This window comes from Megalobrama amblycephala, linkage group LG4 (genome assembly GCF_018812025.1).
Source record: "Megalobrama amblycephala isolate DHTTF-2021 linkage group LG4, ASM1881202v1, whole genome shotgun sequence".
NCBI classification, from domain to species: domain Eukaryota; kingdom Metazoa; phylum Chordata; class Actinopteri; order Cypriniformes; family Xenocyprididae; genus Megalobrama; species Megalobrama amblycephala.
In genome coordinates, this window is record NC_063047.1 from 29,192,524 (window position 1) to 29,215,108 (window position 22,585).

Sequence of the window (22,585 nt, forward strand, 5' to 3'; positions counted from 1 at the left end):
ATAGGGATTAACAGTTTATTAATAAATATTGGTGTAGATGTTGTTTACCAAAGTGAAACTCTGATTCAGGGTATATTTTACATTACATTGCATGTACTACACCTGTATAAAGGTTCTTCAATGAAAGAACAAAACAGTCAGATCAGAGGAAACTTATACAAGGTTGTACAAATATCTGCATGTATTCAGTGATTATTTGACAAAAAGAGGTATTCGTCTGGCATTGTTTATAAGAGAAAACATGGAAAGGTGTGAAAAGGGCACTGTAAAACCAAAATGGCAGAATACAAGTATCATTCTTTATCCAGAGAGATAAGATCTTTACACGATATAGCCGACATTTTGGGCTGATCACTTCAGGATTGTGTCCTCATTAGCTGTTGAATTAAAAAAAGAAAAGTAGTAAGTGTCAGGATGAGCAAACAATTCAAAGCTCAACTGATGAATATGTAGAAGAATCACTATTAAAATGTGAAGGTGAAACCTTACCTTCTGCTAGTTGTTTAGCAATACGTTCCTTCTCCTCTCGCACCTTCTTCTCCTCCTCTTCTATCCTCCTCTCCTCCTCTGCGATTGGTTTCAGATTATCTGGAGATAAAGAAAAAGCTTTTAACTCAAATGGATGGTCTTTATTGAGTGTGTCAACATTTTTAAACTTTGAGCAACAGATGCAGCACCTTTATTTATATATTTTTAATGAATTAATCCAATATATGTAGTTCAGACCTACATAAACATGCACTCTAGAGTGAATGAACCTCTAAAATCAATCTGCAAAAAAGGTATATATATATATATATATATATATATATAAAAATTTAAATGTCATTTGAACACCTGTCATTGAACTTGCTCGTTCTTACCATATCTGCGCTTTCCATAGATAATACCAACAAGCAATGCAGACCATCTGGCTGTCTGAAAAACAAAATAAATCTCAGTAATATCAATAATTCGGTTTTTATTAGCAGAGAAGGAAGGAAATATCATGACTTTCAGCATGCAGGCCATTTTAACAGACGTCAACACATCACAGCCCGCTCTGACGGGAGGGAAAGAGAGTCCTGTAGACGTTAAAATCGAGTAATAAACACCTAGAATAATGAATTTGTGAAGACAAACCTTAATCAGCGGCGACACTTGCACTGGAGGAACCATTTCGCCGGACTTCAGGACCGTACTCAGTCTACAGAGGTCAGAGAAGCGCAAGAGCACAACGAGAAGAAGTCACGCTTATGAGCTCGCTGACGTCATACCGCCACCTACAGGCCTGGAGTGCAACCGCGCTATCGTCGATGAATAAGAAAAAGAGGTTTTATTTATAATTTATTTATAAAATATGTAATATAATAAATATATTTGTACCTAAAATGTGTCTTGAGAGAGTATATTCCTCCCAACCATGTTTTCTTCCTCACATCTTGGGGAGTTTTTCGTCACATAGCCACTGCACTGCAAACCATGATTTTTAAAAGTTGTAAACAAAGATTTTTGGAGTCTTTCTACTTCAGAATTTCACGTTTAATTCAATGTGTTAATTTTCTTGCCATTTCTTTGTAATCTTTTATTAAATTTACTAGCAATTACCGAGGAAAATTGTTTCCTAGCCTTTTTCAAGTTAATCCTACTCCAAGTTTTTTAGTCACTATATGTCACACTTAAAGGATTAGTTCACTTTCAAATAAAATTTTCCTGATAATTTACTCACCCCCATGTCATCCAAGATGTTCATGTCTTTCTTTCTTAAGTCGAAAAGAAATTAAGGTTTTTGAGGAAAACATTCCAGGATTATTCTCTTTATAGTGGACTTCACTGGGGTACAACGGGTTGAAGGTCAAAATTACAGTTTCAATGCAGCTTCAAAGGGCTTTAAACGATACCAGACGAGGAATAAGGGTCTTATCTACTGAAACGATCGGTCATTTTCTACAAAAATGTAAATGTATATGCTTTATATAAACAAATGATCACCTTCCAAGTGCTTTCACCAAAACCGCACGTTCGTATTCTTCAAAACGCTTACGCTGTATGTTCTACGCCTTCCCTATTCTACATACGGAACAAACGCAGCGCCAGTTCAGTTTTTTCCATAAGCAGAATAGGGAAGGCGTAGGACATACAGCATAAAAATGACCGATCGTTTCAGTAGATAAGACCCTTATTCCTCGTCCGGTATCGTTTAAAGCCCTTTGAAGCTGCACTGAAACTGTAATTTTGACCTTCAACCATTTGGAGACCATTGAAGTCCACTATATGGAGAAAAATCCTGGAACGTTTTCATCAAAAACCTTAATTTCTTTTCGACTGAAGAAAGAAAGACACGAACATCTTGGATGACATGGGGGTGAGTAAATTATAAGGAAAATTTTATTTGAAAGTGAACTAATACTTTAAGTGTTGTGACAATTAGACCAAACTGAACCCAAAGGCTTGTATAGTCTCAGAGAAATTGCTGGGAATAAATAAGCAGTCGCTGGGCCTCTAGAGGCTAAAAACAGTGTTAATTCCGTTAATTGGACACGTCATGGGAACTTCGTAAATTAGATTAATGCTATTTGTAAATTAGATTAATCTTCTATTGTGGTTGTCGGACAGATCGAGTTCAAAAGGGCAGGTAAGTTAACACATAAACTTTGAGGATAATGCAGGTCAGCGTCAGTGTTATGTGGCTAAATGTGCTTCTGTAACCAGGCGAATAGCAGAAAATATTTAAAAAGAGTAAAACAGTGGTAACAAATTACAAAAACATGATGTCCAAACATTAAAATGTACTGTATTGCTGTAGTACACCTTCATTACCAAAGATGCGTTCATGCTATGAAAACTAAACAATCGATAATGCACAAGGAACAGGAGATGAGGAATTACAGACAGTAAGTATATCTCTTCATCTTTTACTGTAAATCAGTGTTACTTAATACTTGTGTTTCATTTGGCACTTTTATATAAAAGGCTTTTTAGAAAATAATCCCATTCAGACAAGATTCAGTACATCTTAACAATGCCAACAATAAAATAATGTGCACATTTTTGGGAAATCAAGTGTCTACGAAATTAGTGTCATTAGTTTCGATGCAGCCACACTCTTTTAGTTTCTTCTTGGCTCTCAGGATGAAGTTAACCTTCCCTCTGTTCTTCATGTTGGAAGTGTATTCGTGAGACTTCAATTTGGCGTAGTAATCTGAGAACTTGTTGAAGAGGATGGAGATTGGAAGGCCATTCAAAATGATCCCAAAGGAAATGCAGCCAAAAGCAAATATCCGCCCCAGAAGGGTCTCTGGATACATGTCACCGTAGCCTACAGTAGAGATGCTCACCTGGAATGAGAAGATATTGGTAACTGATCAAAATAAATAATTTACCCAACCTCACGTTGTTGCAAACCTCTGTGACTTTCTTTCTTTCTTCCATAGAAAACCAAAGGAGACGTTTAGCAGAATGACACACAATGAAAGTGGATGGGGACCAGGACCACCAAAAAGTAGTAAGTAGTAGTAGTAAGTAGTATGTAAAAAGTACCACCATGTAAACTTCATAAAAGTAGTTAAAATGACCATTTTCAAAGTCTGAAGATATATAATATATCTAAGTAAGAAACATTATTTTGATGCAATATGCTTGTTGCTATTCTCTGATTGGTAGAGATTTCTCTGCAGAATCATGGTTAAAGGATTAGTTCACTTTCAAATTAAAATTTCCTGATAATTTACTCACCCCCATGTCATCCAAGATGTTCATGTCTTTCTTTCTTCAGTCAAAGCTTCAGTCAACGTTTTTGATGAAAACATTTCAGGATTTTTCTCCATATAGTGGACTTCAATAGTCTCCAAATGGTTGAAGGTCAAAATTACAGTTTCAGTGCAGCTTCAAAGCATTCTACACGATCCCAGACGAGAAATAAGGGTCTTATCTAGAGAAACCATCACTTAATTTCTAAAAAAAAAAAAAAAAAAATTATATACATTTTAACCATAAATGCTCATCTTGAACTAGCTCTCTTCTTCTTCTTCTCTATTTGAATTCCGGCAATGTAGACACTGCTAAGTGTATTACTGCCCTCCTCAGGTCAAAGTTTTAACTAATTGTTATATACAATATGCTAGTGCAAGTATATTACAATTAGTTCAAATTTGTCCTGTGGAGGGCAGTAATACACTTAGCAGTGTCTACACTGCTGGAATTCAAATAGAGAAGAAGAAGAAGAGAGCTAGTTTAACCATGAGCATGGTTAAAATGTATATTATTTTTTATGTAGTATGCTTTGAAGCTGCACTGAAACTATAATTTTGACCTTCAACCGTCTGGAGGCCATTGAAGTCCACTATATGGAGAAAAATCTTGGAATGCTTTCATCGAAAAGCTTAATTTCTTTTTGACTGAAGAAAGAAAGACATGAACGTCTTGGATGACATGGGGGTGAGTAAATTAGCAGGAAATTTTCATTTGAAAGTGAACTAATCCTTTAAGTCTTTTTCACCAGGAATTCCATTGCATATAACCTCATAGCTCATAGTAGGTCTGTCTTTAAAGGTTTATCATTCAAAATCAATTCCCCTATGGAGAAAATCAATGGGATTTTACCTCCAGAACCTGACTGTTGCACTCTATTAAGATCTCCTTTTGTGTTTTCCACAGAAAATTGAATGTGATACGTGTTTGTAAAGACATTAGGGTGAGTAATGAGTAACATTAACTATATATGTAATGTTTACTTACAGATGCCCACCACCAAGAATGTGGAATACTGGTAAAGTTGGTATTAGGGACGTCGTGTTCAACACTATAAACCATGGCGGAGAATGTGAAGATCCCCATGGCGATAAAGAGAAAGAGACATCCCACCTGCTCATAGCACTGCCTCAACGTGAAGCCAAACGCTCTCAGCCCCGTGGAGTGACGTGCCAGTTTCAAAACCCGGAAAATACGCATGAGTCGCATGATTCGCAGCACTTGTCCAACCTTGCTCACCTGCCCTACAGTCTCCATGTCAGCATTTTCTTTCCCAGAACCGAAGGTCTCAAAGCTCTCGAGCAAGAACTGCAGAAACTGCGGTAGGATGGCCATGAGGTCTACCGTGTTCAGTATGCTCTTAACGAAGCGACTGATACCTGGGGTTGAAACCAGACGCAACAGGTACTCGGCGGTGAAGAAGGTTATGCACACAGTCTCTACAAACTCTCCGTATGTCTTGCCACTGAGCTGGTTAGTAGATGCCATGTTCTCCATTTCTTCCACCGTAGTCAGAGTCATCGTAACCAGCGACACCAGCACAAACATACTCGAGGCGACCGCCATGAGTTTCGCCGGTACCGAGGAGAACGGTTTCTCCATGACGTTCCAAAGTGACCGTCGCGTCTTGCCGAGAAACATGTCGTCGAATGCCTCCTCGTGTTCTTCGATTTCCAGCTCCGCCTCCAGTTCCTTCTCAACCTTGAGCTGTTCGCACAATTCGTCATGTTTCTCCTCGAGCAGGATCCGACAGCACCGTTGAGAGTATTTGATCCGAATGCCCCAATAATTGATCTCCTCTAAGAAGTTCCTTGGACAAAGCTCGTCCTTGATCCACAGCACACCGGTCCTGTAGAAGTTGAAGATGCTGTTGAAGACGTCAGGATCTCGGTCGAAGAAATATTCGTTGTCCTTCACGACGTAGTCATCGCAGAGGTTCAGCTTCATGTTATGGTCGGTGTAGATGGCCAGACGGCCAATTCTGCTCTGTGGGTATCTCGCTGCCATTTTGTAGGTGATGCGGTAGGACTTTCCTCCAACGTTGATGTTGAGCGTGCAATTCCTGCTTGGCGATATGCTGGTAAACCATAACGAAGGCTCCGAATGCCTCTCAACCTCCCCATCGTCAACCTCACCAAAGATGTCATAGATATCCGTCTGTAGTTCGCTTAAAGAGCTCCACTGTTTCACCAAACACTCTTTGGCGAAGGGAATGACGTCGTCTGCTGACTCAGAGGTTGCTAGTTTGCAGTTGGGAAAGAGGCTCTGTCTCCTGTTACTCTGATAGCTGAACATCCTCTCAGTCCTCCACTATCCTCCTAGAGGAGGATAGCAACTGTACAGAGCGCCTGTAAATCTCAGAGCTTTACTGAAGTTAAATCTACCCTATTTAAGTATAAAGAGACAGGCAGGAGGAAGCACCAGTGCTCTAATGCCGTCTATAAGGAGCTAAGAGTTCAACTTAAATGCCATTATCCGTTAAGCTTTTGCTTGAGGGTGGCGTCTGTTTTGAATTCTTTGAAATGTCATGCTTGCCATGTGTCAATGAATGAAGGCTCTTCTTGCCAAATTACCCAGACAAGACTCCTTTCAACATCCAAAGGCTTATTCATAAACTGCTTCTAAACTACGGGCATCTTTATCTAGTTTATGATAGAACAAGTATTTATAACAGGATAATGATAGTAACATTTAAACAAGCAGCCAATCAGAAGTTAGTGGACATGAAGGAATTCATGAATGAAGGAAACTACTAGGCGTGGAAACGTTCCCTCAGAAATCATTCTAATATGCTGATTTTCGTCAAAGAAACATTTATTATTATAATCAATGTTGAAAACATTTTTGCTGCTTAATACTTTTGCTACATTCAAAAGTTTGAGGTATATGATTTAAAAAAGAAATGAATATTTTTATTCAGAAAGGACACATAAATAGATCAAAATTGACAGTAAAGACATTTATAATGTTACAAAATATTTCTATTTAAAAAAAAACTAAGATAAAAATAATTAAAGATATATAAACTTAATATAAAACGACTGAAGATGCAGGTGCAAAAATGTGATTATGCAAAAATGTGATTATGAATTTCTTTGAATAACATATGCAGTGTTTATCTGCTTTCAAAAACAAAACAAATTCAAATGGGCATGAATCTAGGGTTGTAAACATCGGAAAGAGCAGTACAGATAGTGCAAAGTCACTTAAGGTAACCGGGGCACTAAGGCCTTAGAGATTTAGGTTTCAACCTGATCTCATGAGAAGACGTACAATGTAATTCGTATGGAAATATTGTCATATTGTTAAGTTCAGTTACTGGGGAAATTATTCCTATTAACTTTCTAGGGTTGTGAAGATATTCTTGGCATGTGCTGTGTATAATTCCATGATGTTTTTCCTCACTGCTATATATTTCTTTGAATATTAATAGGAAATATATAAAAGAATGAATTTTGTATTTACAGTGCACAGCATAAATGAGTACACCCCCTCTGAAACTTCTGAAAGTCAGCAATTACTCAATTACTTAGAAGACATGTTAGGGTTCTTTACAGATATAATGTTTCAGCAAGTCTGCTTAATCAATTACCAAAGAAGCATGTCAAAATTATTCAGGAAAATAAGATTTTCTTATCAAGGTGATAAAATGTTGTGTAGCAAAAATGAGTACACCCTCCTAAACGTTATGAAATAAAACAAAATAAAAAAATTCTGGTGTAAGTTTAAGGCAATGTTTGATTAACAGGTAAGTATGTTGAACCAAAACATTTAAAGAGAAGTAATTTCTTGACGATTAAAAGTGTTATATAGCCCACTGAATCATTCTCAGACTTAATGCTGACAACAGTGGAACCACTTGGGAGAGAACTATCAGGACACTTATTTCTTAGCACAAAAGAGGACAGTGGTACAAGAGGATTACCAAAGCATTGTTTTAAGTGTGAAAATACAGCAAAAGTAACACAGAAATTCAAAAACAATGGACTTGTGACAATTTAAGCTTTTAAGCTTTCATTTAGTGATGAGGGATTTTTTTTGCTAGACAAAGAGCAGGAGAAATACCAAGCGAGTGTCTCAGAGCCAGCAAAAGCTATGAAAAGAGTGACTGTTTATCTCACAGAGTAAGATGCAGCCTGCAGAAATGACATGCATGGTTGTTGTTCTCACTGTAGCCAAAGCACAATAAAGTCAGTTAGCCATTTCCAAAGCCCATATTTACAAAATATAGATTCTGGGAATCAATACTCTGGTCTCATGAGACCAAATCAATCATTTTGGATCTAACAGCATCCAAAATGTTCTGGTGTTGCTAGAGGAGGAGTACAGTGAGAAGTGCCTGGTTCCCACAGTAAAGTTCAGTGGTAGTAAAGCTCTTATATAGGGATGTATGAGTGCTGAAGGTGTGAGGGAGTTGTGCTTTATCAAAGCTGTCATGAATTCCCACACCACTGTGTAATTTAATACAAAACTTGAAACAGAAGAAGTTACCCTTTCCTCATTCCCTGCATTGTTGGGCATTTTTTCAACATGACAATGAGGATATGCATTCTCCCAAGGTGAAAACCTTCTGTGGACATTCTGCGTACATCTTAACACCCTTGAGCACCAGTTGGGTATTCTGTAGAGACGAGTTGAGCAACACTCCCCATTAAAGATCAGGGCATTTAAGGAGCTCATCATCCAGGAGTTAAACAGGACAGATGTGACAATTTGTCATGAACTTGTACACTCCGTGCCAAGAAGAGCAGTATATTCAACATTATGGAGGCCATACTAAGTGCTAGAATATTATACATTTGTTGAATTAAATCTAAGGTCTACTCATTTCTGCAATCCTTAATTTAAACAAAACTGGCTAATTTACTTATTTTATGGCTATTAATGACATATATTTCTCAATTTTTATGATGTATATGTTTAATACATTTTAGTTTTGCCATCTTTCCATGAATTGTATTAGTGATCATGAAGAAAATAGATCTTTTTTATTTGTTCAGATATGCTGTGCACTGTATTCAGTAACTTGTGTTGCCATCATCCACATACTAAGTTAGGCCTCTACTGGATTTTCTCTTCTTTAGAAATAATACATATACACTTCTCTATTCAATTTGATGTGATTCTTATTATATCTCTTTATTTTATATCTTAAAAACTGATTTTTCCATATAAAAGCCTGTAAGCCTGCAAATAATAGCTTCATCAAACAAATCCACATCCCTCCAGATCTCAAGGGCATCTGAGAGAGATTAAAAAAAAAAAAAATCATACTGAGCATATTAGCAAGTTTTACAACATCAATTCCAAAAGCAGAGCTTAGTAAATCATGTTTTCAAATGTAACATGAATATACTTACATCATGTTCAGTGGATTATAGACTCTTAAAGTCTTAAATCCACGGTAGATCAGATTAGCAGTAATTTTAGGAAAGACAATGGGCAAGTTTTTAATCTTAAAGGGGCAGATGCCGCCACCGTCTGTCACTGTGCTCAGGTCATGACAAACCCCCACAAATGGGTGTGATTTTATTTCCAGTTCTAATAAAGGATTTGTCCACCAAATGTTATTGGCATGGTGATTTTAGCTATATAAAAACAAAGGGACAATATCAATAATACAAGCTTATAAGAGAAGACTAGAGGACACAATGTAATTAAAGTTAGTGTTACTTGTGCATTTGTTTTCAAAATGCTGTAAAAAATAATATGATGGTGAATTAGAACCAGATGTTGATAAGCCTTGTGACAACTTCCCTGTGATATATACATATATTGGTTATAAACTGGACATGAGATATTAAGTAATTCTACATAATTTATCATAAGACTGCCAATAGTAGATTTGACCCTCATCTACATCATTGTACACATCATGTACTCCTACATTGTAATCTTTGTTTACATCAAAGTTGTCCCAGGTGAAATAATACTATAGTAATTTATAGTAAATACTATAGTGTTTTTGAACCATACTATAGTAAAGTACTTGAATGAATTTGTTGTGGTAATTTTATAGTTGCTGTGATAATATAACAACTATAGTAATATAATCAAATTACTTTATACTGTACAAAGTTTTCTACAACTATAGGGTATATTATACTACAATACACTACAGTTTACTGTAGTAAAAACTAAAGTATACTACAGTAGCCTATTTATTACAGTTTATCAGTTCAATGTAGTTAATTCTACAGTATACTGTAGCATTCATTAACAAAGTATTGTAAATACTATAATATATAGTATACTACAATTTACTATAGTATGGTTCAAAAGCACTATAGTATTTACTATAAATTACTATAGTATTTTTTCACCTGGGGTGTCATGTAAAATTCATAAAAATAAAGCACTAAACCTAATTTTCAAATCAAAAATGAAAAGTTTGGATGAAAGGAAAAACTTTCTTTCTTTCTTTCTGTATTGTTTTTATAGACACGTGATAGATAAACACACTGGTCAACTGTTAAATAAAGTTTTCTCGCGTTTGAATGAAACATGGCTGCCACTGAAGTCGGATGTGAGCATTATGTTCGCAGCTGTTTGTTAAAAGTGAGCGACATTTAATTGCATTTATACGATTTATTTGAAATACTCTTGCTAATGTTAGCATGATTGTTTTGGTAAATACTTTCCTTGGTTGCAACGTGTGATTGAAGCAAGTCTTATTAGCATATGGCTAACTATGAAATATACATCACCATTTGCTATTTTTAATGTGTAATATAAGATTATTTTATGAAGTTAAATTAATTATTGTTGGTTTAAATGCAACAAATAAGATATGTTCGTTTAGACTTGTTTCTTTGCTCGGCAGGGTCAAAGAAATGGCAGTTTTGGGTTTTGTCATAGATTTGCACTTGCAGCATATTCTGATGTCAGTCAGTAGAGACTCATATTTGATGTGATTGATGGCGATGGATTATATATTTGTGGTCTGTCTCTGCAGGCGCCCTGCTGTGGGAAGTTTTATGTTTGCAGACTCTGTCATGATGGTGAAGAGAACCATCAAATGGACCGATTTAAGGTCCGAGAGGTCAAGTGTGCAGCGTGCAATACTATTCAAGAGGTAAAGTCATATTTAAGCTTGGCTCTAAACGCATCATATCATTTGCATGGGTGAAACTCACAAAACCTGTCAAGATATATGAGTCATTTCACCAAACCGGTTTTCGTGACATTTTAGATTTTTTTTTTTTTTTTTACCAAACTGTATTACTTTTCTGAACACCCCACAACATTAATGACATATTTAGCTTCCAGAAAAACATATTTTCCCATCTCAGCCATCAAATCCCTATTATTGTTGGTCTTTATTTTAAGTTATGGACAATATGGGAGCTCTCCTGATATTATTATAAAATGTATTTGTGATAAAATCAACATTTTCCTATTGATCAGATGTTCCTCACACTAATTCAGTAATTGCAAATATAAAAGTTACATAAAATCTTACACTTTTGCTATACTAAAGCCTGAAATGGGCACTTTTTGTGACCGCAATCTCATAATTTTTGATCAAAGGCTTCAGAATTTGAACTAAAATCAGTATTCTTATGATTGCTCTGAACATTTCAGACAGAATTCAACAAACTTTAAATCACTTTTTCATAAACTTAACAACAATAATAATAATAATAATTTAAAAAAATGTAGGTGTGATGGGGTTGTGATTTTTTTTTTTTTTTTTGACCAAATTGGCCTCTGCTCTAAATCTAGTGAATAAATGGAGAGCGCATGACATGCATGATATTATGAAATCATGAATAATGTTGAAATAACAAAGATAATTTTCACAAGTAATAGTTTTCTATCTTTAATCAATGTAACGGGGTTGAGTTGTTAAGCTTGACAAACACAATTTCACAACATAATTTAGTTATAATTATTAAAGAAGGTGGTAACTTGCCTATGTCTTCTCACAATGTTGTTCAGAAGACTTCTATGATGTCACTTCCCATTAATGATGTCACATAAGTATCAGTTCATTATTTTTATAGGGGGGGAATGGTTTGTGTAACGGGGTTGAGGGGTTACTGAGGTACGAAACTAAATGATGTGATTTTAATGGATAATCATGAATTTATTTTGTTTTAAAAAAACATTACCAGCAAAAAAGCACAGATGGATATTTATGGGAATGGCAAAATGAATGGACTTTTTTTTAAAATTTATATCCCAAGTACACTTTCATAGAAGGCCTTGAGGGACATGACAAAATATGTGGTGTCAACTGAAAAAAAACCAAAATAATTTCTAATATGAAGATAAAATGTATGTCATATTAAAGGAGACATTTCAATTAATACAAAAAGCTTTTAAAAATATATTTTGGTGACCAAATAGATAAAATACACTGAAAAAGGTCCCTCTGAAGGTCCCCATCTTACTGTAATGCAAAACAAGTAATTGTTAAACTAATTACACGTCATGGTGGTATTTGTTGTATAAAACATTAAATGTCAGAATGCAACACATTTTAATGGTCTTCTAAAAAAAGCTTTATTAATGCAAACTTTTATTTTTTTCTTTTAATTGCTTTTCAGTTCTGATAACATTTAAAACTCTTGCTCATTCTGTGTCCATCAGGCTCAACAGACGTGTAAAGAATGTGAAGTCAAGTTTGGAGAGTATTACTGTAACATCTGCCATCTGTTTGACAAAGACAAGAAGCAGTACCACTGCCAGCCCTGCGGGATATGCAGGTTTGCATGGCATTTACATTTATTAATTTAGTACATGCTTTCATGCAGTGCATCTTACAAATGAGAGGTGCCTTCATTATTGATAGCAATACATTTGTAATTCTTTTAATAAGATTCTCATTGACCTTCTTCGTCTCATCTGTCACTTTTAGAATTGGCCCAAGAGAGAAATACTTCCATTGTACGAAGTGCAATTTATGTTTAGCCACTGATCTTAAAGATAATCACAAGGTATGAAAAGTCTTCTCCTGATTCTTGTACATCACTTGATCATTTTGTGAAATATTAAGCAGTGCTTGTCGTTTCAGTGTGTTGAGAACGTCTCCAGGCAGAACTGCCCTGTGTGTATGGAGGACATCCACACGTCCAGAATAGGGGCTCATGTGCTCTCGTGCGGCCATCTGCTACACAAGTGAGTGTTTGATGATCTGTTGTGTAAAGGTGCGGTCACACTACACTTTTCATTCCATTTACTTCCATTCATACGCATGCGGGAGACTGGAAACGCATGCTCAAGCGAAGAAGTTTCTCATTTCGCTGCATTCCAAAGTTCAAGTTTTGCAAAATCGTATCATGTGACCAAAAGAACATTGACACTGCACAGCTTGACCTTTCAGCTGAATTAAAGAAACCAAACTTTAAATCTGCAAGGATGCCGTAAAGAGGAGTAGATTGCATATTCTCATGTTTTTTATCTATATTATGTTGAATTATGCTTTTTAAAAAGAGGCTGCAGAGTGTGATGTCATTTTGTGAGTTTTGCAGTTCCTGTAGAAATTTTGCATAATCGAAGTCTAGTGTGACCACGGCTATAGACATAATTCACTAGTAATATTCAATACCAGTTATAGGTTTGGACACAACTGACTTATATATATATATATATATGACTTAAGTTGTTGCCATCATATGAACATTTTTAAATGTCACTGCAAAATCCCCATACTTCCACATTATTTCATAGTTTTGGTGACTTTACTATTACTCTAAAATGTGGAAGCTGCCATGAAGAATCAGTAGGAGTGTCTAAAATGTAATTAATTGCTGAACATATTGCCTGTGACCTTTTTTTCCCTACTTCTTACAGTCATGATGGATTATTTACAATAAGATGTCATTTGTTAACATTAATGCATTAATTAACCTTTGTAAATAGGGCTGCACGATTAATCGCATGAGATTAATCGCATGAGATTAATCGCAGATGAATCGCCTTCGATTATGAACGCGATATTGCGTAGCTTGTCCGCGAACTACGGCTCTGTATATTAAGTGCCGCTCCATTTGAAAGCAGGTGATGGACATTTACCACTAATCACAGAACCGGCTTTACTGACGAGACACGCATGACAATCTCATGCGATTAATCGTGCAGCCCTATTTGTAAATGTCACTTAATAAAAACCTTCATTTGTTCACAGTGCATTAACTCATGTTAACAGATTTGATCATGTTAACAACTTTTGATCTCAAAAATATATTAGTAAATGTTGAGATTATCTAAGATAAATAATTTAGAAGTATTTTTAATCGTTGATTCAAGTTAACTAATGTAGTTAACTAATGTTTACGAATGAAGCCGTATTGTAAAGTCTTATTAAAAATTGCATTGGATAAAAGTGTCTGCCATAATGCATAAATGAAATGGCCACTATAACTTTTTGTAAAATATATTTGATTTCTATAAAATATTTAAGGTCACTTCATGTGTACTGGTACCCTACGTGTGCTATCAAATCAAATGAATGTGATTTGATGTAAAAACAGTCTTTTTTGCTTGCAGAACATGCTTTGAGGACATGTGCAGAACTGGGTAAGGAATATTGTTGTTTTGTAACTACTGTATTATTGTTTTCTCATAACTTGTTGCTAATTCTGCATATATTCACACTGACATTTCTCTAACTTAAGTCACACCTATGTGATGCACAATATCAGCCTCTCTGAGCTGTTTACCTGTTTTGATTCTCAGTCATAGACTTGAATAGGATAATGTTCAATAGTTGAGAGATGTGCTTACATCTGGCGGTCTGTCCCGCAGTGCTTACCGCTGTCCCCTCTGTATGCACTCTGCCTTTAACATGGAGGAGTTCTGGGAACAGAGAGATATGGAAATTGCCCAGTCTCCCATGCCCACAGAGTACCAGGACACTAAAGTAAAGGTAACGGAGCCTTCATTTGCGTGGATTCACCAAGCAGACACTTTATCCAAACGGACATGCAAATGAGGAGTAATGCAAACACAAGCAGAAGTGAATATTTGTTTAAGTCTGTAAGATGTTCTCATACCCTGCAGTTGTAAAATGATGACGGTTCAGCTCAGATGTGGAGAAATCTACTTTGGTCATTTCAATGTGAACCTTAAAATAATTAATTTTAGCTTGCAACATGTGACTGCAGTAATAGTTTTTTCCCCCCTGGCATTTAAAGAGTGAATCTCTTGTATTTTATTTTATATACTATTATAGTAATTTTTTTATATTACAATTTTTTAATAGTATTTATTAATATTATTTGCTTTTTGTGTAAAATGTTAATTTTATTGCTTTTGTAATTATTATTATTATTTTTTTTTAGGTTGTTCCAAGGCAACATTTCTAATTTTAATTTGCATTATATGTATATAAAATCATTTTCCTTAATTGAATACAGCTGGAAATTTTTTTTTTTTTTTTTCCAGCTGTATTTCAATGAACGAAAATGATTTTTGAAAGTTCTAGTTTAACAACACTGGAGAAAATCTTAAAACCTGTCAAGAAAGTTTACTTAAGTTTTTTATATATATATATATATATATATATATTTAAATAATATTTAAATTGAATTATCGTATTGCATATTAAAATTGCACCAATTTGTAGGAACTTTATTTTTATTTTTGTTTTCATGACAACTAAGCTCATTTCCTTTTATTCCCCAGTTCTAATTTTTGAAATAAAAATTGCATTCTCATTGCTGTTATGCAAAAAAAGTTACTTTTACCTCATTGTAGAATTTGCCTTCAATTTATACTGATTTTAATTAAAAACATTGATATAGTAGTTTTTACTTTACAGAAATAAGAATCATGATTGAAAATAATGCGAATGACAAAAAAAGTGGGTCACAATGCAACAATGACCCTAAAATTGGCTTCTTTCATTCAATTTGTCTTCATTTTCTTTACACTTTATTTATTTTAAGGTACACTGTCACTTTTTTGTTTAACATCATGAATCCATCTTCCAAACCATGTTTTTGTCTTATCCTGGATCACTACGACACACCTATAATAAGTGTTTATGTGCCGACTATTTTATTTTCCCCAATAAGTCCACTTCACTGTGCTTGTTCGCAGATCATATGCAATGACTGCCAGGCTCGTTGCACGGTTGCCTTCCACGTGTTGGGCATGAAGTGCAGCACCTGTGGCTCTTACAACACGGCACAGGACGGCGGGCTGATTGCGCCCCCTGCTATAGACACACGACAGCCTGCGGAGCAGCCGCTTGAAGAAGAGACCGACGCGCAGCACCACGAGTGACGTTTAGGCCCGGAGATCACCTCCCAGTTAAGCTTTTATAGAACTGACATATAGAAATACAAACTCTTCTCACTCATTGCTTGTACAACTGCTCGCATTTTTTTTTTTTTTTTGCTGGATTAAACTGGATGAGAACTTTTTTTTGAGCCTTCTTTAATTTTCTGTGATGGAAACCGACTGATCTAGCACAGTAAAATTTGCAACATTTCACTTTTTTTTTTTATATTTCACATGCATTTTGTCATAACAAGTGTTAAAGATAATTCCGCGCTACGAGGATAAACTATTATCTGCTTTATGGATGAATGCTGACTGAATCCTCAACATGAGCTTGGGGACAGTTGACATCATTGCTGAACTTTTGTTAATTTTAAAATGATTTAATGCTATTTATTGGTTAATGCTGGGCAAGAAACAAACAAATGATCATGTTGCATAATATTATATATATATATATATATATATCCCCCATTTAATAAAAAACGGTCGTTATCTTATTTTCTTAAAGATTTCCTTCTATGAAGAATCTTGTCCTCAATATTTTTTTATTACAAGTTCATGTTTTGATTGTGACTCCAGATGTTGTTATTTGTAGGACAGACTCTCAGGCATTTTGAACATGAATTTACCAGTTTTATCGCACATTACTTGCTCAGTGAGATCATTCATTACCCATTAGGTTGCACCATCCTGTTATGATATAGCGGTAATAACATCTGCAGTATCTCCTGTGGGTTATTTTTCACCTTCACGTATGTTTGCAGGCAGCATTAAATGTTGAGCTCACCATTGTTGAAAGGGATGTGAAATACAAGTTCTTGCTGTTTTTTCCTTTGGGTTTTTAGAGAAGCGCTTTTGGATTTACGAGTGGCATTGTCTTTGGTTGACATTACATTATATTTCAAAATAGTTTTAACCTCATGTGAATTTTAAAGTTGCTGTTTTTTTAAAAACAACATGTTGCATACAAGTGGTTCATTTGTTTAGTTTTTTTGAAGTCTACAGACCTTTAGGTCACTGTTTTGTCACCTAGTCTTACTCCTTGTTAGATTGCAGGAAATGTTCCCACAGTTTTACATGTTATTTATTTAGTGGTGTTCACCACAAGTAATAGGCTGCAGTGTTACCTGGTCAGAAATAATTATCGAAATGGCTTCTCTTTGGCATTTTGCACACCGATGACATCTTGAACCCAGTCTTTTTGAAAAGTTGGTGATGTTAAATGGTATTGAATCGATAGATTTCTGAAACATACATGCACTCCATGTCCTCAGTCATTCAATAAATAATTGATTTTGTGTTACTGTGTAATTGTTGCCGAGTGTGATGAAAAAATAAAATGAAAAATGTTTGAAAAAAAGTTTTAAATGTTTTATTTCCTACTGTGCAGGGGAAGAGGTAGGTGAAACAAAATGTTGTTTGCATATAAAAAAGGTCCAGATAGATTAACCAAATAGTGATGCTTCACTGAATGGCCAAATTCACATTTTTGAGTTTAATATTTGAAGACGCCAGGGAATCCCATTTCCGCCGCATTAAAAATCATGCTCCAAGTCATAATTATACGTCATAATTTCATCTCATAATTGTGACTTGGTAAACGTGAAGTGAATTATTTCACTCATTTTACATGTAACAGGCTAGCATTCATTAATTCAGAATGGACATTATGTGACTAGCCAAGCAGTTTACATGTAGCCACAAAAATCAGTAGTTAATACACCTAGAAAAGTAGTGACTGAGACTAAAGTGATTTATCAAAACTATAAGATGCATTTATGCTTTTAAATTCTCCAGAATAAGGGATGATAAATTAGGATGTCAGAATTGTGTAATTATTTTAATTTGCACTGAACCCATTATGGGACATTGCCAAATTGTAGCGTTTTGTTTTAAATGTGAAAAAAAATCAAATGGCATAATTCTTTAACCAAATGTTTTATTAGTTAATATGACATTATTTTGCACGTTTTTATTACTTTTTGAATTTGCAAAGTTCCCGAAAAACCTCTTGTCCCTTATAAGTGTCAGGATGCATTTGTCTTTATATACAGTTTCAACTAATAACAGTAATAATGAAAAATGCAAATGAAAAGCACCATTTTAATACATGCAACAGATGAAAATTATGTGTAATTCTGAAGATAATTCAACTGCTGCTGAAGAACAGTGAAAAGGATACAGGGTGCAACAAACACCATCACATTTTTTTCTTTTTTTCTTTTTTTAAGAATAGACAAGCCTAGTAAAACAATTATGCTGGATAATTAAATGCTATCTCCTCTGGCAGGTTTTGGCTCAGGACTGGTGAGGTCTACCGTGTAACATCGTAGTTCTGGGGTGGTGATGTCTGGAACCACAAGCTCTGGAAGAGGACCGAGGCTTGTGTTCGGGTCCAACTCCACAATTTTTTGCTCCGTGTTGGCAGGGTGAGGAGTGGTCTGCGCCAGGCCTGGATGTGCAGTATGGTCACTGGTTTGGTGCAGGCTGTCCGGTCTCATGGTGTTCAGCACAATGGGTTGTATGGTCGTTCTCCGTACAGTGATCTCCTCCGAAGAGCTCGACTCATTCGATTCAGAGGATTCAGAGCTGGATAATGTCAGCTGGTGATACAGACTAACCTGTTGGAGGATTGTACATAGATAATCATCAGATCACAATTCATTCGTAAAGTGCTATACAGTTAGGTCTACACAAAGAAATGGATCCAAATGGATCGTTCCAAACCTAATTATAAAGTAGTGAAGGCTTCTTTAAACGGATGTGTCTTAAGACAAGTTTTAAACATGTTTACAGAGGTAAAGGATCTTATTAACCATTGGTAATCCATTTCACAAATTTATAACTCAGCTAATCACAAATGTGCAAGTAAATAAAAAAAAAAAAAAAAAAAAAAGTCAAGTGTTTGTCACAGATTATGATACAGGGAATGAGAAAGAGTTTGGATTAAAACTTGATTAAAAAACAGCAAGTAAGGACAGAAATACTGTAGAAATTAAAGTAAACATGCTTAATGAGAGCACATAAGTACATAGTCTGGTTGTGAATATTAAAATATGAAGTGTCCTTACCGGTTTAGAAACTGTGAAAGACACTAAAAATAATCCAAACAGCGCTGGTCCCAAACCATCCATCTCTTAATAAATGTCTCTCCCTGTTAGAGAATGAAAATTGATCAAAACAATGTGGACATAATAATGGACAATAAGTAGTAACACATGCTTTAAAAGTCATCCAATATGAAAAGTGTAAATTGGTAAAATTTTACCTCGTTCAAACTCCTTGGAAAAACTTAAGAATATTTTAAGTGCGACAGCCTTGCGCTGAAAGTGGAACAGAACTGAGCGTATTTATATGAGATTTAGTTTTTCACACAGACAAATTTATGCTTGCCGTCAAATCTTTGATTTGTTTATGCTCCTTTTCTCTGTAATTTCCCATTTGGTTTGCAAGGTTTTAGACGGAAGTCACACCTCCACTGAAGAGATCATATGGTTGACAAAAAAGTTTGTTAATTCCAGTAAACATGTTTTGGTTCGGTTGGATGAGCTTAATTGAAAACACACCCAGGGGCTAGTCATTGTGAACTCTTATGGTGAAGATGAATTTATCTAAAACCCTCAAATGCTTTTATAAGAAAACACATGAATCATGTCTGTGGTGAAAACATGATCAGACCAGCCGCAGCGTGACAGAAACAGCCTACAGCAGAGATTCCAGTCAAAAACACGGCAGGAACAGTGTCAAAACTTTATTTTTAATCAACACAAAGTACAAACTGTGGATTAAAACCACAAACAAAAGACTGTAAATATTTAAAGGGATAGTTATCCCAAAAATGAATATTGTGTCACCATTTTATCAGCCTCATGTCGTTCCAAACCTGTAGGATTTTCCGCTGTGGAACAAAAAAGATCTACAACATCGGACTCCATTATATCTTCTTTTGTGTTCTGCAGAAGAAAGAGGTTCAAACAGGTTTGAAATAACATTAAAGTGAATACATTTCAGTCTGTTTGTCAAAGAAAATGGCTTCAATTGAAGAATTGGGATATGCAATATAATATTATATAAAACTACTTAATGGTGTTTTTGGTAACTCTTTTACAGTGTCATTGTTGCACATTACATGTAGTAATAATATAGTAATAACTATAATATATGCATAATTACATTTCAACTAACCCTAAACCAAACCCTAATCCTAACCCTATAGTAAGTACATGTAGTTAATACTCAGTACTAAAAACCTGGCGTTTTGAAAAGATTTTAGATCATTTGGGTTGCGCGTGATGTTGAGGTTCATCCCACGCAACCCAAATGTTCCTTTTTGCGCCCCGGCCAAATGTCCAAAGACTTAAAATCTTCTTAAAACGCCAAGTTTTTAGTGATATTATATGTAAATGACCAATAAAGTGATAATTACAGTAGTTATGGTTCGGTTTTCAGAAGCAAAATGCTGGTTATCTCCACGGACGAATGTTCACGAGCGTCTATTTACCGCCAGGTGAAAATACATACACTCTAAAAAATGCTGGGTTAAAAACAACCCAAGTTGGGTTGAAAATGGACAAACCCAGCGGTTGGGTTAAATGTTTGCCCAACCTGCTGGGTAGTTTTATTTAACCCAACTATTGATTAAAAAATGACTACATGGCTGGCTTAAAATGAACCCAAAATAGGTTGGAAATGTATAATTAAATGTATAAGTTTTTTTTGTCATTTGTTAAACTTGGTCACTATATGAATTCATTTTATGAAAAAAAGCAACACAGATTCTTCAAAATTAGGTTGGAAAGACATGAGGGTGAGGAAATTTCATCTACAGATAACCTAGTTTGGTAAATTTTCCAACGCAGTTAAATATATGATTATGTAAGAAAAAAAGTTTGCCAATTTCAGCGAAACAAATGTATTCATAAAGACCTGTTCATAAATGTTTTCATAAATTTGCTTCCACGCCAATGAACCATAACATTGTTTATGAAAGTGATTCCAACAATATCGTTCATTGATTTCGCTATTGTTATAGCTGCAGTGTGGATTTCGCTATACTAATAGGATTAGAGCGATTGTTAAAACTTTATAGTCATCGTCCTTGGTGTGAATGTGCCTCAAAAGGTCATGAAAGTGAATATATTGTCTTTTCATTGCGAGATTTGCCAAACGCCAACGCCTTTAACAGTCTTTCTGTTTTATGTTAGATTGAGTGATGCTCAGGGGGTCCGGTGCTTTTAGCCCATTGGTATTTTGCGTTACTCGGCTGTCCTCGGATGTAGGAAGAAAGACACCAGGGACAATGATGAAAGCTGGCTGAAGATTGTTGGAACCAGACTGACCAGGGGAAAGAGGTCTGTCGGCACCCATCGAGCTCCACTCCTTGGGGTCAGCATAGAAGAACACTGGTAGTTGGTCGATGTTTAAATCATCACCTCTAGCAGGAGGACAGAGGTCACCAAACGTCACCGGCTGCACCACTGATGTTGTAGGACGTTGCGGCTTAATGGTCACTGGCTTGGGCACGGAAGGTCTGGCGTGATCGCGGATGTAAATTTCAGGAGTGAAGTCATTGTGGCGGTCAGGATGAAGGAAGGGATCATAGAAAGGATAAACCGGTCCATGTCCATAACCAAAACCCAGCTGACGTCTGCGTCTTTCTCTCTGGATCATATTCAAAAAGAAAAAGTGGTTTATTTGAAATGATTGACAGTTTACTGAAACGTTTCATTACATGTCTTGATGTGACGGATCATTAAATTTAATTTAATAATATTTTCTGATAAAATTCAATTATTGAATGCAACAAAAACTTAATTTTACATTTAAATGTAATTTAGTTGAAAACTAAAAACAATGTAAAAATAATGATAGTCCAAGGCACTTGATTCTTATAGATATGAAATAAAGGCTTTTTAAAACTTTTTCAATAAGTTTTAAAACACTTTGAGAAAGGTAAAATAGCCGTAATGCGTGCACTTGTCACCTGTTTTTAAAACTTATAGCCATGATGAAAAAGGCTTTTTAAAACTTTTTCAATAAGATTCGAGTGCCTTGGACTATCATTATTTTTACGAGTTGAACCATCCCTTGCACCCAAAGAGCACCGAGACAAGGAACTTGTGCAGCACTGTTTTTATTTGAAGCAAAGAATGCAAAAGTAATGTAATTTAAAGTTAAATATAATTTAAATATAAAATTAAAAATGACATTAAATTTGATCAATTGTAAAACTCACCTTATGTAAAGGTGAACCCACTGAGAAGCCAAGGGTGATGCTTAATAGGCCGACAAAAATGATGAGATTCTTCATCCTATTTTAGAAGCGAGATTTTAATAGACTTCTAATTTCTTGCGCAAATATTAGAAAAATTCAAGTGTAAAAATTGACAAACTATAGAGTGTTACCTTGAGATTTCACCGACCTCCTCTAGTGTTGTATCTTCCTATGCAGTTTTTAAATAAATTAAACCTCATTGTCATTGTAGGTGGAGCCAAAGTTTTCCTCGCAGCCCTGCCCATTAAAGGGTTAGTTCACCCAAAAAGTGAAAATTATGATCATTTATTCACCCTTATGTTGTTCCAAACCTGTATGAGTTTCCTTCTGTTGCACTAAAAAAAGATA

At 35.3% G+C, this 22,585-nt stretch overlaps 3 protein-coding genes and 1 long non-coding RNA gene across 4 annotated transcripts; 1 reads left to right on the forward strand and 3 right to left on the reverse strand.

Annotated features, from left to right (window-relative positions):
• Position 1: 1 nt before the first annotated feature.
• On the reverse strand, positions 2–1,433 carry LOC125267271. The gene is made up of 5 exons (XR_007184643.1): positions 1,419–1,433; positions 1,123–1,286; positions 864–918; positions 490–588; positions 2–377 (listed from the first exon to the last, which is right to left on the reverse strand). It is a non-coding gene; the product is annotated as an uncharacterized LOC125267271 (long non-coding RNA).
• Positions 1,434–2,435: 1,002 nt separating this feature from the next.
• On the reverse strand, positions 2,436–6,574 carry kcnv2b (potassium channel, subfamily V, member 2b). Its single transcript, XM_048186578.1, has 2 exons — positions 4,717–6,574; positions 2,436–3,317 (listed from the first exon to the last, which is right to left on the reverse strand). The coding sequence occupies exons 1-2, from the start codon at positions 6,022–6,024 to the stop codon at positions 3,039–3,041; spliced, it is 1,587 nt and encodes a 528-aa protein (XP_048042535.1). The 5' UTR covers positions 6,025–6,574; the 3' UTR covers positions 2,436–3,038.
• Positions 6,575–10,188: 3,614 nt separating this feature from the next.
• Positions 10,189–17,323, forward strand: rchy1 (ring finger and CHY zinc finger domain containing 1). Its single transcript, XM_048188744.1, has 8 exons — positions 10,189–10,287; positions 10,685–10,804; positions 12,325–12,440; positions 12,593–12,671; positions 12,749–12,852; positions 14,224–14,253; positions 14,482–14,602; positions 15,778–17,323. The coding sequence occupies exons 1-8, from the start codon at positions 10,234–10,236 to the stop codon at positions 15,961–15,963; spliced, it is 810 nt and encodes a 269-aa protein (XP_048044701.1). The 5' UTR covers positions 10,189–10,233; the 3' UTR covers positions 15,964–17,323.
• A 2,376-nt stretch (positions 17,324–19,699) lies between these two features.
• On the reverse strand, positions 19,700–22,556 carry si:ch211-12e13.10. The gene is made up of 3 exons (XM_048188745.1): positions 22,369–22,556; positions 22,199–22,274; positions 19,700–21,624 (listed from the first exon to the last, which is right to left on the reverse strand). Exons 2-3 carry the CDS (start codon positions 22,271–22,273, stop codon positions 21,142–21,144), a joined length of 558 nt encoding a protein of 185 aa, XP_048044702.1. The 5' UTR covers position 22,274; positions 22,369–22,556; the 3' UTR covers positions 19,700–21,141.
• Positions 22,557–22,585: the final 29 nt, after the last annotated feature.